Source organism: Gossypium raimondii, chromosome 3 (genome assembly GCF_025698545.1).
Source record: "Gossypium raimondii isolate GPD5lz chromosome 3, ASM2569854v1, whole genome shotgun sequence".
NCBI lineage: Eukaryota > Viridiplantae > Streptophyta > Magnoliopsida > Malvales > Malvaceae > Gossypium > Gossypium raimondii.
The window spans coordinates 18267011-18283959 of NC_068567.1; the positions used below are offsets into that span (position 1 = coordinate 18267011).

General features: G+C 31.0%; 1 protein-coding gene across 2 annotated transcripts; it reads left to right on the forward strand.

Annotated features, from left to right (window-relative positions):
• The first annotated feature begins 11027 nt into the window (after positions 1 to 11027).
• Positions 11028 to 13280, forward strand: LOC105796138 (probable transcription factor KAN4). Of its 2 annotated transcripts, XM_012625747.2 has the most exons (6): positions 11029 to 11350; positions 11477 to 11795; positions 11898 to 11974; positions 12199 to 12269; positions 12856 to 12943; positions 13036 to 13280. In XM_012625747.2, the coding sequence occupies exons 1-6, from the start codon at positions 11348 to 11350 to the stop codon at positions 13159 to 13161; spliced, it is 684 nt and encodes a 227-aa protein (XP_012481201.1). In that variant the 5' UTR covers positions 11029 to 11347; the 3' UTR covers positions 13162 to 13280. The 2 variants fall into 2 exon arrangements, with proteins under 2 accessions (XP_012481200.1, XP_012481201.1); XM_012625746.2 differs by having other exon boundaries at positions 11028 to 11795.
• Positions 13281 to 16949: the final 3669 nt, after the last annotated feature.

Here is a 16949-nt window from a genome sequence, read left to right on the forward strand (position 1 = left end):
TGTCTAAGTTTGGTTGAAATTTGAGTAGAAATAAAGTATGAATTAAGATTAGAAAGGAAGTGAATTTAATATGGACCAAATTGAATTTACGGTAGAAGTTGAATAGAAACTGAATAGGAAAATTTAAATATTAGACATAAATTAATAGTGTATTAATGATTATGAAAATTATCCTAATTTTTCGTAGCTAATATAGCACCCGAGGCATCCACGAAGAAAGGAAAAGAAAAAGTGGACGAGGAGTAGACACGAGAATCACAATTTGTATTACCATAATTCAAATCTATTTATTATTAATTGTTATATTTTTATTAAAATGCATGTTAAGTAAATTACGTAAGCAATTGAAATAATAATATTGATTTGAATGAAATTAATTCAAAAATGTTTATGGCTATTGAAGTTGAATGTGAACAAATTGGAAATTAAAAGTGATTTGAATTGAATCAAATTGAATTGAATGAAGAAAATACGTGAGTATTTAAAATGTATATTGATTGAAAAATAATTAGTGATTTGAATTTGATTGGAAAATGAATTAAAAGTATGAATTGAATAAAAGTAAATTAAATTATGATTATGTGAATATGTGAATTGTGTATTGATTGAAAAGTGGTTTGAATTGAATCGAATTATGATTATATGTGAATATCTTAAATATGTATTGGTATTGAATTGTGTATTGATTAGAAAGTGGAAAGTGAATTTGAATTGAATTGTGATTGAATAGAAAGTGAATTTGAAATAGAAAAATGATTTGAATACCCTATTAACTAGTCGGGCTAAGTCGGATATAGTTGGTATGCCATAGGATTGGAAGTGTTCAGAGATACTTCGACCTTGAGTCGATGAGACACTGGGTGTCATACTGTTACTTTGGATAGATTCGATGAGGTACTGGGTACCAACTTACTTCGGCTTGGCCGATGAGACACTGGGTGTCAATTATTGCTTCGAACTATCCGATGAGGCATTGGGTGTCGTACTGGTGTGTTTGGTTGGATCCGTGTATCCGCATATCCGCCAAAGTCTGAGTCATGTTAATAGGGGGAAAATAAAAGAATTGAAGTAAGAAATGATATTGAATTATGAATTATGTGAATATTTGAAGGTATATTGATTGGAAATTAAAAGCCAATTGAATTGAATTAAATTTATTTGAAATAGTAAAATAATATTTGAATTTTAATTGAATAAAAGTTATTGAAATTTATTTATGGATTTAATGTATGAATTGAGTATTAAAAGACTATAATTGTAAATTTATTATAAAAGAACGAATTGACAATGGAATTAATAATGGATGAATTATTAAGATGGAATGGGAAATTGAAATGAATTTGAAATAGTTATTGAAAGACTAATGTCATAAGGTCTTAGATATGAAATAAAATAAGTTATTGAATTGAGATATAGAAATGAAATATATGAAATAATGATTTTATGAAATGGTTTTGATGAAATGCATGAAATGGATTTTGATATAGTAAGAAGATATATAAGTTAAAATGAAGAGAAGCTATTTAAAATACATATTACTAAAATAAAAATTAAAGTTTAAATGCATGAATGATTTATTAAAGGTAAAATAGTGGTAAGATTTAATGTGTATATATATATTGTTTTTACCTTAAGTATTTGAATTATAGTAATACCACTGGGTGTATACTCAGTGTACGGTTTGTTTCCGTGCACAGATTAGATACAAAAATTAATTTGAAGAGTTGAATCTGATATTGCAAGCTTTCATCTCATCACATCTTCAGGCAACAACAGGGTATGTTTTTAAATTTTGAATAGAATGACATGTACTTAAGAAAAATATTAAGTATTTTCAAGTGTCCGTTTTTATGTTCAAATATATTAGCAATTAGCCAAGAACTAATTTGGCACCAAATATAATATTTCTGTATCAGGTTCTTGAGTCGAACATGGTATACGGGTGTTACATAGATATTTTCCAATCACACGAAAAAATTTCCTATTTGTATCCTTATGTATTCCACACAAATATCCTCATATTCATCAAAAAAATAACAGACAGAAAATGAAACCTCTAACGTTATCGGACATCAAGATCTTCTCTGAGTACACCATTCGCTTTCATATCATTTTCATCCATATCAGGACCAACTTCGACGCCATTCAGCTCTACTCTCTTTTGAACATATTCCAGGATATGAGTTATGGCTTCCATCAAGGGTACTCCACCCTTGTATTGAAAATGCTTATCAACCCCCGATTTCTGAGTTGAAATAGCCAAAATAGTTTGTCAATTGGGAGGCACATTCAGATTTCCATTTTCATTAACTACCACTACCGTATTCCTACAAAAGTCAAGCATTGAAAGTACCTTGGTAGCCAACCGTTGCAACATTTGAATTCCCTTAGTAGCTTTCTTATTATTAATTTGTGATTGAGCTTTCCAAAATTCTTCAGCAACAACCTTTCTTTTATCATCATTTTCTATAGCCTTACCCTTGCATAGCCCATTGATTTCCATTAGTTGTTTACGAATTACCTTGAAAACCAACCCATTTCCCATTTGGCACATAGATCCCTTATCAATTACGTAATCAATTAGTGTGTAACCCACTCCATCCTGGCCCTCATAAGATCAGCCCATCATGCTATGATCCACCAACTTCAATTGGTTATCACTGCCATTAACATCTTGATTTTTGTTCCCCCACAAATTCTGTTATTGCATTAAATCTAATCCCATATTCATGGGATTAGATTTTGATTCTTTTAAAATATTTTATCCTCGATTTCTGTTGCACAACCATCCAGAGCCCAAATGCCTCTCTCTCCTCCTTGGATTCTGTTTTCTCCTCTAGTTTCAAGACTTCCTCTTCCTAGACATTTGACTTACCCTTGCGTCGAGCAACCAGGAAAATCTCTCTCAAATACCTGTAACATCCACATTCATAACAAATATTTGGTAATGATTCATATCCCACTTGCTGTAGCTTACCATTGATCAACACCTTGGACACTAATGGTTTCAATACGTCAACAGTAACTGCCAACCTTGCAAAACGACCCCTTGAACCACTGTCAGTGTTGTAGCCTATCTTCACCACTCGTCCAATTATACTGCCAATAGCTCTTAGAAGACTTTTCTTATACATCGCATTCAAAAAAACCAAGAAATAGAATCCATATGACTAGATTCGACGGATATTCCTAAAACATAGAAAACATTTCTATCCATGGTTGAATAGTGAGATAATGCCCATAAATTGCCCATAGTCCTTTCGTTTGCTCTTATGTTAATCCCCAATATTTTGGAACATAATAAGGAAATATTCATTCTCCAGGCCCACTAATGGAAAGAACTATGATGGCTTCCATAACGCATAGATCTAGTTCGTAAAGCATTAAACCTAGTTCACCTTCCTACAAATTTTATCACCCCTATCTATGACATACTTCTTTTTATCCAATCCTAGAACTACCCATAGCCCATCCTCAACCCTTAAATATGAGTATAATGCGCTTCAACACACTCAAATCCATGTCCTCCTGTACTGAAAACAATGGTGATGTCAATCGAGTTAAGATTCAATCAATGGAACTAAGATACACATTCTTTTCGAGAATAAAATCGATGGAACTTCATTCTCAACACCAATGGCCACATCTTCCTCTTTTAAGGTGATATTATCTTGTTAGCTTTGAAGGATGAACTCGAGATCGACGATAGGGAGGTTGAATCGACCTTTGAGAAGTTGTGGTGGAAGCAACAAAAATTGTGCAATAAAGAACACAAGGATTTAAAGTGTTTCGGCCCCAATTGCTTACTCCACTACCTTGACTTTTCACAATTAAGGATTTTCCTAAATTCGCTAATTTGGAAACCTTTGAGGACAAGGTTTAACCTTACAATCTCTCTTAAGACTTATACCCCAAAATCTTAAGATACAACTCCCTTAAGGTTTCTACTCAAACCTTAAGAATAAACCCTCTCTCAAAGAAATATAAATAAGCAAACAAAGAAAGCAATCTTCACAAGATCAAGATGTTTGCTAATTAAGCACAAATACAAAGAAGAACACTTGAGCTAAATGAATATAATAAAAGCTCACAAGTTTCTACAAGATAAGGTATGAAAGAATTAAGCTCTAGGCTATTTTGATTTATCTTTAAGCTTTACACATTGCTCTTCTTCTTGCTAGACCTTTGGAAGATGGTATTTATACCCTCTAATTAATTTCCAGTCATTGTGGTTGTCGTAGAAGTGAATGTAATCGTTGGGGACAAAATACCAGGTCATTAACTACACCTGCAGTAATGAGTATCGATACCTACTAAAAGGGTATCGATATTTTTTATAATTAATGCAAATTTCAATTACCGTTGGAGTAGGAATATTGATAACTTAGGAAGTATAGTAATACCTTAAGAAAAGTATCGATATCGGATCGATACCTACCAGGGTTTGAAAGAAACAGAATGTCAATTTAGTATCGATTATCTGAGGATTATCGATATATTGTAAAATATCAATACTTAGACAAAAGTATTGATACTTTTTGTCTTGGAGCAATTCTAACTTATTTTAAAATGGTTAAAACATATTTGAAAATGTTTGACTTAATTAAAATCATTTCAACTTGATTTTATCAAATTGCTCAACTTTACTTTTATTCAAAAATACTTTAATTTGTTATATCAAAAATATTATCCAATAAGGCTTAGTTTAACAATCTCCTCTTTTGAATAGATTTCTCCCCATTAATAAAAGTCATTTTCAATTTAAGCTCCTTCTATAAAAATCATTTTCAATTTAAGGCATAAATATTTAGAGCATAAATATTTGAAATAAGCACAAATTTGACATTTATTTTATTTGAAAATTTTGTCACTAATCTTAGCATATAAGCAATCAATCGACCATTAAAACTTACCCTTCTCTTCTCCCCTTTTTGTTATATATATAAAAAAAACTCTCAAGAGGAAAAGAAAGTGGTTAGTTCAAAGATAGATATTAAACATAAAGAACTAATGAACTACCGTACCAATCAACATTAAGGTGCAATCACATAGAATTTGCCTTTGATCTCCTTGAAGCAATGCACCTTACCTACAAACATAGAATTAAGTTTTGGGTACCATATATCTTTTGGGTCCATAATCATTAGTCTTCGAAATTCTAGTCCCTTTAGGTATCCATTTTGAAAGAGCTTCATTGTTTTGAGTATCACTAAGTCCTTTAAGGACCTATAACTCTTAATAAGTTTTCCCTTATAAAATTTTGAGGGACCTCTATGTTTATAATAATTAAAAATATTTTTAACAAAGTTTTGTTTTGAATTTTCTTATTTTTCAAAAACTTTGTTAGAGTGAGCTTTTTCACTCTTAAGCAACTCAAGTTGCTTTTGATGATCCTCATGAACTTTTGAAAGTAAATTATGCAAGTCTAAATTTTTCTTTTCAAAGTCATTAATAATTTCTTGCATTTTGTTTACTTCCTCTTCAAGTTCATGATTGGTTTTGGAAAGTAAGTCATTTTCATTTATCAAATTTGAAACATTTTTCTTGTGTTTTGACATTATGACTTTAAATTCCAAACCCAATTCATTATAGGCATCTTGCAACTCATCAAAAGAATAATAATTTAAAGTAGATGAGTTAGAAGTTACCTTAGAATCATTGATGGCCATAAGCATAAGTCGACTACTTCATCATCAGATGAATCATCATCACTCCAAGTAGTAACATAGGCCTTTTATTTGCTAGACCCCTCCTTTTTAGGTTGAAGACAATCATACTTGATGTGTCCCGATTTTTTACACTCATAGCAAATAATAAGATCTTTCTCATTGGTAGATTCAAGCTTGAGTCCTTCATTCTCTTGAAATTCTCTTCATTTTTTGGACCTCATGAATCTCTTGAATCTTTTACCAAACATCTCCATCTCTTCATCTTCATCCACCTCTTCACTTGATTCACTATCATTATTAGTGGTGGATTTTAGAGCTTTACCAACATTCTTCTTCATAATTATTTCTTCTTCACTCCCTTTGTTAAGCCTCATCTCATATGTAAGCAAAAAACCAATGAGTTCATCAAGGGAGAGTGAGTTGAGATCCTTTGATTCTTCTATTGCCGTCACTTTAGCTTCCCAAGACGTTGGGAGACTATTCAACATCTTCTTCACCATCTCCTTGTTGAGTAGATCTTCCCAAGGGCTTTGAGATTATTGATGATGTAGGTGAAGTGATCAGACATCTCCTTGATTCCTTCTTTCGATTTTGCTTTAAATAACTCATAATTAAGGGTGAGAATACTTATTTTGGACTCATTAACTCTACTTGTCCCTTCATGGGTGACTTCAAGCTTGTCCCATATTTCTTTAGCATTGTTGCACAAGGAGACTCTATTGTACTCATCTGCACCAAGAGCACAAAATAGAGTGTGCATAGCTTTTGCATTTAATTGTATTTTCTTGATATTATTGTTATCTCATTCACTCTCTTCTTTTGGGATACTAACACCTTCGACCCTCTTCATTGGAATGAATGGTTAATTTGTAATTATCCTCCAAACTTCATAGTCGTTGGCTTGGATAAATAGCTTCATTCTTGTTCTCTAATATGAGTAGTTAGAGCCATTGAATAGAGGAGGCATTATGGTGGAATGCCCTTTTCCCAATATGGCGAAATTTGGCTTGGAAGTGGAAGTCATTTTGTAGAATGAGTTGATGGTCGTTTTAACTTTTTCAAGGATCTTCTCTTGGTTATTAAACTGTCTTTAGAGACTATCTCTGATACCAATTGTTAGCTCGGAAGGATCAACTTGAGATCGATGATAGGGAGGTTGAATCGACCTTTGAGAAGTTGTGATGAAAGCAACAAAAATTGTGTAACAAATAACACAATGATTTATAGTGGTTTGGCCCCAATTGCCTACTCCACTACCTTAGCGTTCCACAATAAGGATTTTTCCAAATTAACTAATTTGATAACCTTTGAGGACAAGGTTTAACATTACAATCTCTCTTAAGACTTATACCTCAAAATATTAATATACAACTCCCTTAAGGATAAACCCTCTATTAAAGAAATACAAATAAGCAAACAAAGAAAATAATCGTCACAAGATCAGGATGTTTGCCAATTAAGCACAAATACAAAGAAGAGCACTTGAGCTAAATGAATACAATGAAAACTCACAAGTGTCTATAAGAAAGGTGTGAAAGAATTAAGCTATAGGTTGTTTTGATTTATCTTTAAGCTTTTCACATTGCTCTTCTTCTTGCTAGACCTTTGGAAGATGGTATTTATACCCTCTAATTGATTTCCAACCGTTGTGGTTGTTGTAGAAGTGAATGTAGCCATTGGGGATGAAATACTAGGCTATTAACTGCACCTGCAACAATGAGTATCGATACCTACTAAAAGGGTATTGATATTTTTTGTAATTAATACAGATTTCAATGACCGTTGGAGCAGGAATATCGATACCTTAGGAAATATATCGATACCTTAAGAAAAGTATTGATACTGGATCAATACCTATTAGGGTTTGAAAGAAAGAAAATGTTAATTTGGTATCGATTATCTGAGGATTCTGGATATCTTGGAAAATATTGATACTTAAACAAAAAGTATAGATACTGTTTGTCCTGGAGCAATTTTAACTTGTTTGAATGTGGTTAAAACATATTTGAAAATGTTTGACTTAATTGAAACCATTTCAACTTGATTTTATCAAATTGCTTAGCTTTACTTTTATTCAAAAACACTTTAATTTGTTATATCAAAACATATTATCCAATAAGGCTTATTTAACACATCCTCATCCACCCTCCACTAGATGATGCCTGTTTTTGAGTCAAAATATCCCTAAACGATACCGGCTCACCCTGATGTTCCTTCACTGACACATCATCCCCAGTATCATCCTCTCCAGATCGCCTCATTATATGTTTACTACCTTTATCATTGTCAACATTCAATCGTGGGCCACCAATTGCTCCACCCGAATCCTCTACCGTTCCTCCAAGGTCCACCAAACTAGGAGGACAAGGCACACTTGTACCCAAGGCTTCAGGAGAAAGCATGGAAAATTCAAGTTTTATTTATGATGTGATTTCTTTTTTATACCACTAAAATATGTTTTAGTTGTAGAGAAATAAAAAATATATTTCTTTTCTTATTTTTCCAAAGCCTGTTTATTTTAAATATATTGATATTGCATTGTTATAAAATTAAATTAGTAATATATACCAATTCTTGTTATTGGCTTCGCAGTTAAGGAAGGTTAACCCTTAGAATTTATCTTGATTTGAATTTTTAAACTAGTAAGTGGTAGGTTTTATTTGAATAGATTATTATTTATTAATTTGTTATTATAATTCATTAACAATTTGAAGGATGTGGGTCTAAATTAGGGATGGAGGAGGTTTGCCCCATAAAATTGGACAAGTTTGTTTTAGATCTCAAAGTTTATAAATTTGTAAGTTAATATATGGTAAAATTATAGTGAGTATCTCAAAATAATAAAATTTTCATTTTAGTTATTCTAAAATAGTAAAAATATAAGTGAATACAATGGTGAAATTGTATTTTAGCTTCCATAAAAAATATAACAAAATCTCTGCTTGAAAATTTGTTTGATTTCACCTTCAATTCGAATACAATTAGATGATAATATTTTTCACTTTAAAAAATGAGAGGGTTAAAAAGAGAAGGCATAATGTCAAATTTAACGCTTAACGCTTAACGTTTACATCTTTTGTTAAGACCCTTTTCATTTTTTAGCTAAATTTAACCCTCAACTTTTTAAAAAAGAGTCAAATTTGATTATCAACCTTTTGAGAAAGAGTCAAAATGATTTTTTTTAACGAAAATATTAACTAAAATGTTACATTTTAAATACGAACCACCATGTGAGTTACCACGTAAAAATATTAAAATTATTGTTTTAGTCATTATTATCGTTAAAAATGTTATTTAACTCTTTTGAAAGATTAATAGTTAAAATTAACTAAAGGAAATCAAAATTTAAAAAAAAACTTTAAAGATTAAATTTATAATTATCTCAAACCAGAATGATAACGAATCAGAACTAAAATAACTTAAATATCTCGTTTATTTATTTATCAAAGATAATTTAGTCTTCAACTACCCATGAATCCAAGAAAATAAAACGGTGAAAAGCAAGGAGAAAAGAGCAAAGGAAGAGGCTTAAAGTAAAACCCGGACAAGGTCACGATCATATGGTCACGAGACAAGAACCATGTTGACGCCGAGGAAGTTGGTCGTCTTTTCCAGTTAAGATTTTATTATTATTAGAAAGGTTTAATTCAGACCTTTAAATTATACCGTTTTATTAGCTAAGTATTTTAAATTTATCGAATCAAATACTTAAATTATAATTTCATAATTAAGTTGACTCCTACCCTTAAATTCCATTAAAAAAATAACTAAAGGCAACCACGTCACCGCATCAAAATTTAATTTAATTAAATAAAATATTAATATTAATATTAAATAAAATAAATATATTAATATTAATATTAAATAAAAAGTGGTAAAGGTAAAGTTTTGTAAATATTGGTGGTATGGATTTAAATCTAACCACATGCAATATTTTTATTGATTTTATTAAAAAAAAAGAGACAAAAGTACATTTGTAATAATATAACTTATTTTAAATATGAAAGGGCTTCTTACTTCCCAATCTATATATAAACACTGATTTATCAAGAATACGCAAGAAAAGCACTTCGAATTATTAATTCATCGCCAGAGATGGCTTAGAACCAATAGTTCATTATCTAATGGATTTTTCCATTCTAATACTCCATTCGAGAGTTATTAGTATTTATCAAATCTGTGCCTATCTAACGGGAGGCTATTGGATCAAATGACAAAGACATTGTTGAGAAAAAGATGGCTTTTCCCAGATGAAATGAAAATTGGATTCATGTACGTTCTATAATTTTTTAGATTGAGTTGGTGTTAGATTGACTTGTGATATAAACTCAATCAATAGTTTAAATTATAACTAGATTATGCCATAATCACATAGTGGGTGAAAACAATTATATAGTATATTTATTTACAATTGACATTGAAGTTAATTAATACTTTAGTTGAGATGGTGAAGTTGAGATTGTAAATATTATGGTGTTTTAGGTTTAAATCTCATTAGGAGCATGAATTTTTTTGGATTTCATATAAAAGATAAAATATCCTCAAATTTATATTAATTACTTTGTTAAATTAAAAACATTTTGGTAATTTAATAACTAAGTTGGGACTCGGTTATGAGTAACATCGACTCATTCAAAAGCATTATATATATATAGTATAGATAAATAAAGACATATTTTGTTTTTTTGCTTATTAAGGGTGAGTTTAGATGGGCGGTGGGTGTGGGTTTAACTAACTTTTTATCTCATACTACAATATTGCTATAATATCTAATCCCACCACCACTATTGTTTTTACACTAACCGCAGATAAATGTACTGTTCATCTAAACTCGCCTTAAGTCTTAGTTTAGTTGGATGGTTATTATTGTCTATGCAAAAATATATGAATTTGAGTGTACTGAAATATATTTATTCTCTTATTTAAGGCTTGAGGAGGTTATAAATAATTTTAGGTATTGTATAAATGTTTAATGAAAAATATCTTTAATTTGACGTGAAATTAAAAATATAAAATTAATTTATAAGAGTTTTTAAAGATATTTTCCTTTAGCCAAAGTTCAAACTTGAAACTCCTACGTAAACCAAAGGATAAAGAAAGAGTCAGACAGCTGGATTCCAAGCTCCTAATACGACAAGTATAAAAAGCAAGGACCAACCCATTAATTTTACCTTTTGCATTATTTTTTTTAAAGCCTCTCCCTTTGAAGATGGAGTGCGATCCATGGATAAGGTAGTGAGTGAAAAAGATTGAATTTCCCTTCCAAATATTCCATTTAATAATAATAATAATAATAATACCAAATTTTGTTTTCTTGACTTCCAACCAACCATTCCTTCCCTGCATAAATGAAACCACCATTCATTTTATCTATCCATGGCTGATGGTTGCCACTCTCCCTCCTGCTTAAGCTTTTTTTTTATTCCCCACCCCTTTATAAATGGCTATGGGAGAAAAGAAGAAAAAAAAAACCCTATGTTACTTCCTCTTTTCCTGCAGCTTTTTTTTTCTATTCTTCTCCCTAACCTAACCAGTCGTAGTCTTTGCAATGATCTTTTTAAGCACCTTTGATATTTCTATTAAACCTATATTCCACCAAAAAGCCTAGGATATTCTCTTTTACTCACTCCACCAGTCCCTCTTTCTCCAACAACGTCCATGCAAATCATGAGGCACTCATGGTGATATAATACATTCATTCTTTCTTGGATTTTGAATTTTGATCTAAGATCTTCAACTTTTCGTTGTTTACACAAGTTAGAAAAACTATAATGAGGACCATGCCTTTTCCTTATTTATCCTTGCAGATTAGCCCAACATCCGTTTCAGTTTGTAGGGTTAAGGGAATGACCTACTATAGAAGCTCAACCACTGATTCTAGCTGCAGTGGAACCAATCTGAGCCAGGGACAGCCAAAGTTGAGCTTAGGGTTCGAAACGGCAGTTTTGAGTCCACCCCAACCAAAACTTAATCATCATCAACCTCAAATCTATGGTCGTGACTTCGAAAGAAATGCAAGAATGATCAATGGAGTGAAAAGACGGATGAGAGCTCCAAGAATGAGATGGACTACAACCCTCCATGCTCATTTTGTTCATGCAGTACAGCTTCTTGGAGGCCATGACAGTAAATAATATTAAACAACCTATGATATACCTTTTCATCTACAGAACATTGGCTTTTCTCCCTATAGCAAGTTTTACACCTTTGTATTGGCATCTATCACAGGAGCAACACCAAAATCTGTGTTAGAGTTGATGAATGTCAAGAATCTAACCCTAGCTCACGTGAAGAGTCACTTGCAGGTGGAATCATCATTTGTTTGACCTTAAGTATAAGAATTGTTATTATTTTATGATGATCTTTCATACTTTCTTTATCGTGTACCTAGTTTTGTATTTCTATTATGATGATTCAACAACTATAGTTGGATGTGGAGAAACAAGAACTAAGGACAAAATGGCATCTAGCTAGATGGTAATCTTGGCAAATTGAACATTTTTCTCATTGTTGTTCTGTGTTCATGCAGATGTATCGAACAGTGAAGAGCACTAACAAGGGATCAGCTAATTTACAAACCTCACCACAGAGGACCCAAAGGTGCAACATCTCCTCCCTCCATCTCTTTCCATTTTAATTTCTTTTATCTTAGAAGCTGCATTATTGTCTTCTCTATCTTCACAAAGTTTGAAAGATTAAAATAATATTTTTCCTAATTTAAATGAATGCATTAATTAATTCAATACGATCGTACGTACATGCATACATTTACACATATCCTTGGCCGTGGACGTTTTTGGTCCAACATGTTGTCTGTCATTATTTATGGTGTAGATAAGGCCAGCTTATTAATAAGAGTCTGAAGTACATATATTTTGCTGATGATGGCCGATCCAGGACTTCTATTAGACCTGTCGGATATAAGATAAGCTTTTTTTTTCTTTCTTTTACTTGTTCGGACTCAAATTATTATTTAAATTTAATTTAATTATAAAATATATAAATACAAATATAATTTTCCTTTGGGTTTTATTAATCCAGTCAATCTATGAACAAGTTTAAGAAACTTATTATCTTTAGAAATTTGAATTTTTTTATATCGATTTCTCAACACAAAATTCTTATCTTCCCGAATGATGATATTGTGATGTTTCAACTTAGTCGGTGTTCCCTCGTTTGATTGCAGCGATCCATGGCTATCCTCAATGGAGACTAATAATTTGATCATATCAGGCCATGGAAATAGTTTCACTTTTAAGTCGAATGATGCCAAGGTACGATTGCAGGACCAACATGTTGAAAGTTTAAATTACTATCATTGTGTATTGAATAGCGATGCTATAATTAAATTTGGTGTTTTCCATAGGTGGAGGTAGACAAGGCAGAGCTTCAAGTGTCGGATAGACTGAAGGACAGATTAGATTCCAGCTCTTTGTCACCTTCAAACATTTTACTTAACCTAGAATTCACCCTTGGGATGCCACTATTTTGAATCTTCAAACTACTCAACTCTTCTCAAGTGCTAAGAACCATAAAACCAGCTAATGTAATGGTTTTCTTTTTCCTGTTGGGAAATATCTAACTTGCATATATGAAAATTTTATTTTGGTAGACTTGTGAAATTCCGCAATCAACTCGATCTTAAAGTATAAATGCATTTCAACACATTTGTTATCCTATTCTGACAACAATATTAATGTCAACTGAATTAACACTCATTCGATGAAGGTACAATTTAATAACTTATGAGTCCGATTCATATAAATAACAGGACCCCTATCTATTAATTAAGTTGCAAGTACTCCAATGAGCGTGATCATTCTTTGAGGACCCATTAGAATTGCCATGATTGATGTTCAATTACTCCATATATATATATATATATATAGAAGGAGCTTTTAAGTGACCACCAAGTTTGGCTGGTTATTTCAATGAAATATTGGGATTTTTCTTTATATACATCAAACTTATTGGTAATGAATTGAACTCAGTTTCAAATTAGACAGGAAAGAGATGAGCACGCCTATATATACTATTATGAAGCATAATTTCCCATATGCAATATTACAAATATATGTCGGCAAAAATATGGCTCCGGGTTTGATTCTCAAAATACAGTGGAGTTGATTGAGGTCATCCCTCTCGTTATTCAATCTCAACTTCATCCAATTTTAACTTTTAACTTTGCTATAATTATAAATAAATTTGATTACCAACTTGAAGTATTTGATATCAAAATCATCAAATATAACATCAGCCAATCAAGAAATTCTAATCAAAATATAAAAATTTCATAATGTTAAAATAAAATATCAATAATTTTACAACTGTTAGTGAAGAAATTGTAAATGTTCCAAAGTTAAGTGACCTACATAGAAATTTAAAAAAAGTAATTAAAAGTGTAATTTAAATTTTAGCAAAACATTTTAAGCAATATACATTACAAATAATTTGTCATATACCGACGTTTACTTTTACTGACAATTCAATTTTGTAAGTATAAGTAGTCTATATCAATGGACTGCTTATCCGTCAGTATATGATGAACCTATTTTAGCACATCCTATTATTGTCAGTATAAGAGTATCTATAATGACAAATTGAATTTATTCATCAGTATAGGTCTTACATATATCGACGATTTTATTAGTACCGTCGATATAGGATGTATTCTAAAACGCTTAAAATATGTCATAGATCCTTGTACTTTTTGTAAATTTGAAATGAAGTCACTGTACTTTTATTTTTAAGAATTTAGTCCTCTAATTTTCAAAAATTTCATGTCCAACTATTAATACTATTAAAACAATTTTTTAAAAACTTAGGTTAATTATAAAGTCTTTTCTTTAGTTACATGGCTACCAAGTGAGTACTTTCTTTATTTCATAATGTTACACCAACAAATTTAACAAAAGAAAATAAAATTAGTGTTAACAATTGGACTTGAATTTTAAAATCGAAAAGTATAAGGACTAAATTCAACATGTAAAAGGAAAAGCTGGAAAATAGTTTATCCAAAAAAGTTCAAGGATTGAAGAGAAAATTTCCCCTTTCATTAAAATTTCATTAAACTTGTAACGACCCTATTTTCAATAGTACCAAAAAATGAAATTTTGAAACCCCAATTCCATAAACTGAGTGTGTAAATATAAAACAGGAATATTTACGGAGTTAATATAAAAATATATTGAGGAATGGTTGAATAAATTAGCCGATAAAATACATAATTAAAGCTCAGGGGCTAAATTATAAAATTCCAATTGCTATTGAGTTTTAACTAAGAAAAGGCTTGAGAATCTAGATAGCAATTATCCCAATAACCAAAATGGTTATTTAACCATTGTCCATCATGAATTAGTGATTAACAAATAGCTTAAGTAAATTAAACCATGATTAGAATGGTTAAGTTAGATTAATTAATCCTTAAACATGGTATATATAATAAGTTAGTGGATGGAAAGTGTCATCTTCCTCTCATATTTCGCCTTGTCGTCCATTGAAGAGAAAACCTAAAATTTTAGCTTGAGCATTCGACCATTGATTAGGTATGAAATACAAGTTCATTTCTTGTAATTTTTATAGATTTATGATCGTGGGAGCTTGGTCTAGGTAGCTCATGTACCAATTTGATCAATTTTTAAAACTTTAACAAGTTTCCATTCTTGATAAATTGATGAATTAGGCTTGGGATTGATAGATATTGAGCTCAGATTATGAAAAGGACTAGATTGTAAAGATAGTTGAGATTGTTTGTTAGCTGTATAACATTAAGGACCAAATTGAATAAATGTAAAACCTGACATGAAATTATGTTAGGATTAGAAAGTATAAGGTCCCTAATGAAAGTATTTGAAATCATATTGTAATCTGGAGCTAGGAATCAAAAGTTATGCATATCCCGAGTTCAGAGACTAAATTTAATAAATTGCAAAATATGTATGAAATAAACAATGGGATTTAATTAAGATCATGCATTTCATGACATTGTGTGATAATGTATGGTATATAAAATATTTGTATAAACCAAGAATTGGACCAAAGTGGAGCTAATAGGGGAAAAACAAAAATTATGGATTAGTCATTGAAGAATCTACCTGTTTTGTGTTTGGAAAAGGTAAGTTCATATGGAATTTACTACCTTTCCTTGTGTTATATGCATGCTTGTGTTTATTTCATTATAATTGTGTTTGAGCATAATATTAAATGTTGATTAAGTTGGAATACATGGCTAGAAAATTAAATGGATCTTGATTGAATTGAAATGAAATAAGATTGGTTATTGATATGAAATATTACAGGGTATGAAAATGAAAATGTGAATCATTATAGGATGTGAAAATGCAAACGTGACTGATTACAGGGTGTGATATGTAGATGTGGATAAGTACAAGGTATGAACATGTGCATATGAATTATTACAGGGTATGATAATGCAAACATGAATAATTGATGCCCATGTGAACCTAGTAAAAGGTTAGGATACAATTGATATGCCACTAGGGTCATATGCGCGCTTCTATGAGATATGTGATGATATGAAGATTATGACAGGTTAAATCAAGATCTAGCATTTTTTTTGCAGATCATCGAGTATTATTTGTCTCTATGGAGACTTTTTTTGTGGTGGAGGGATGTAATTGAAAATTTTTAAACATTTGATGTCTACGGGTTTTACACTTAGATACCTTGGTGCGGTGTAGTTTAAGCTCGTACGAGTTATTTAGTATGGTGTAGTGGAGGATATCAAGATCTAGCATTTGTTGCGGATCATCGAGTACTATTTGTCTCTATGAAGACTTTGGTGTAGTAGAGGGGTTTAATTGAAAATGTTTAAATATTTGATGTCTACAGGCTTTACATTTTGGTGCCTTGGTATGGTGTAGTTTACGCTCATACGAGCTATTTGGTGTGGTGTAGCTCACCCATGTATTCGAGTCTATTTTACTAAGGTTTCATTGGGCGAAACACTGATATTGAATCTGGAAATTTGAAAAATGAAATGAATTGAACTTGATAAACCAATATGATATGTTACTCATTTGAAATGGTATAATTTGTTTATTTATGATAGAATATGGTATTGATATGAGTATATGTAAAATTGGAACAAATTGAAGATGTTTTGAGTTATGTTTATAATGTTTGATATACAAGAATATTTATGCTCAACTTTTTATTTTAAGTGTCATGTCCTAGCCAAATGTATGCCAAAACTATGATAGTTAGTATACTCACCTTTGAGCAAGGTAAGTTTGTAATTTCCATTTGAACTTACTAAAC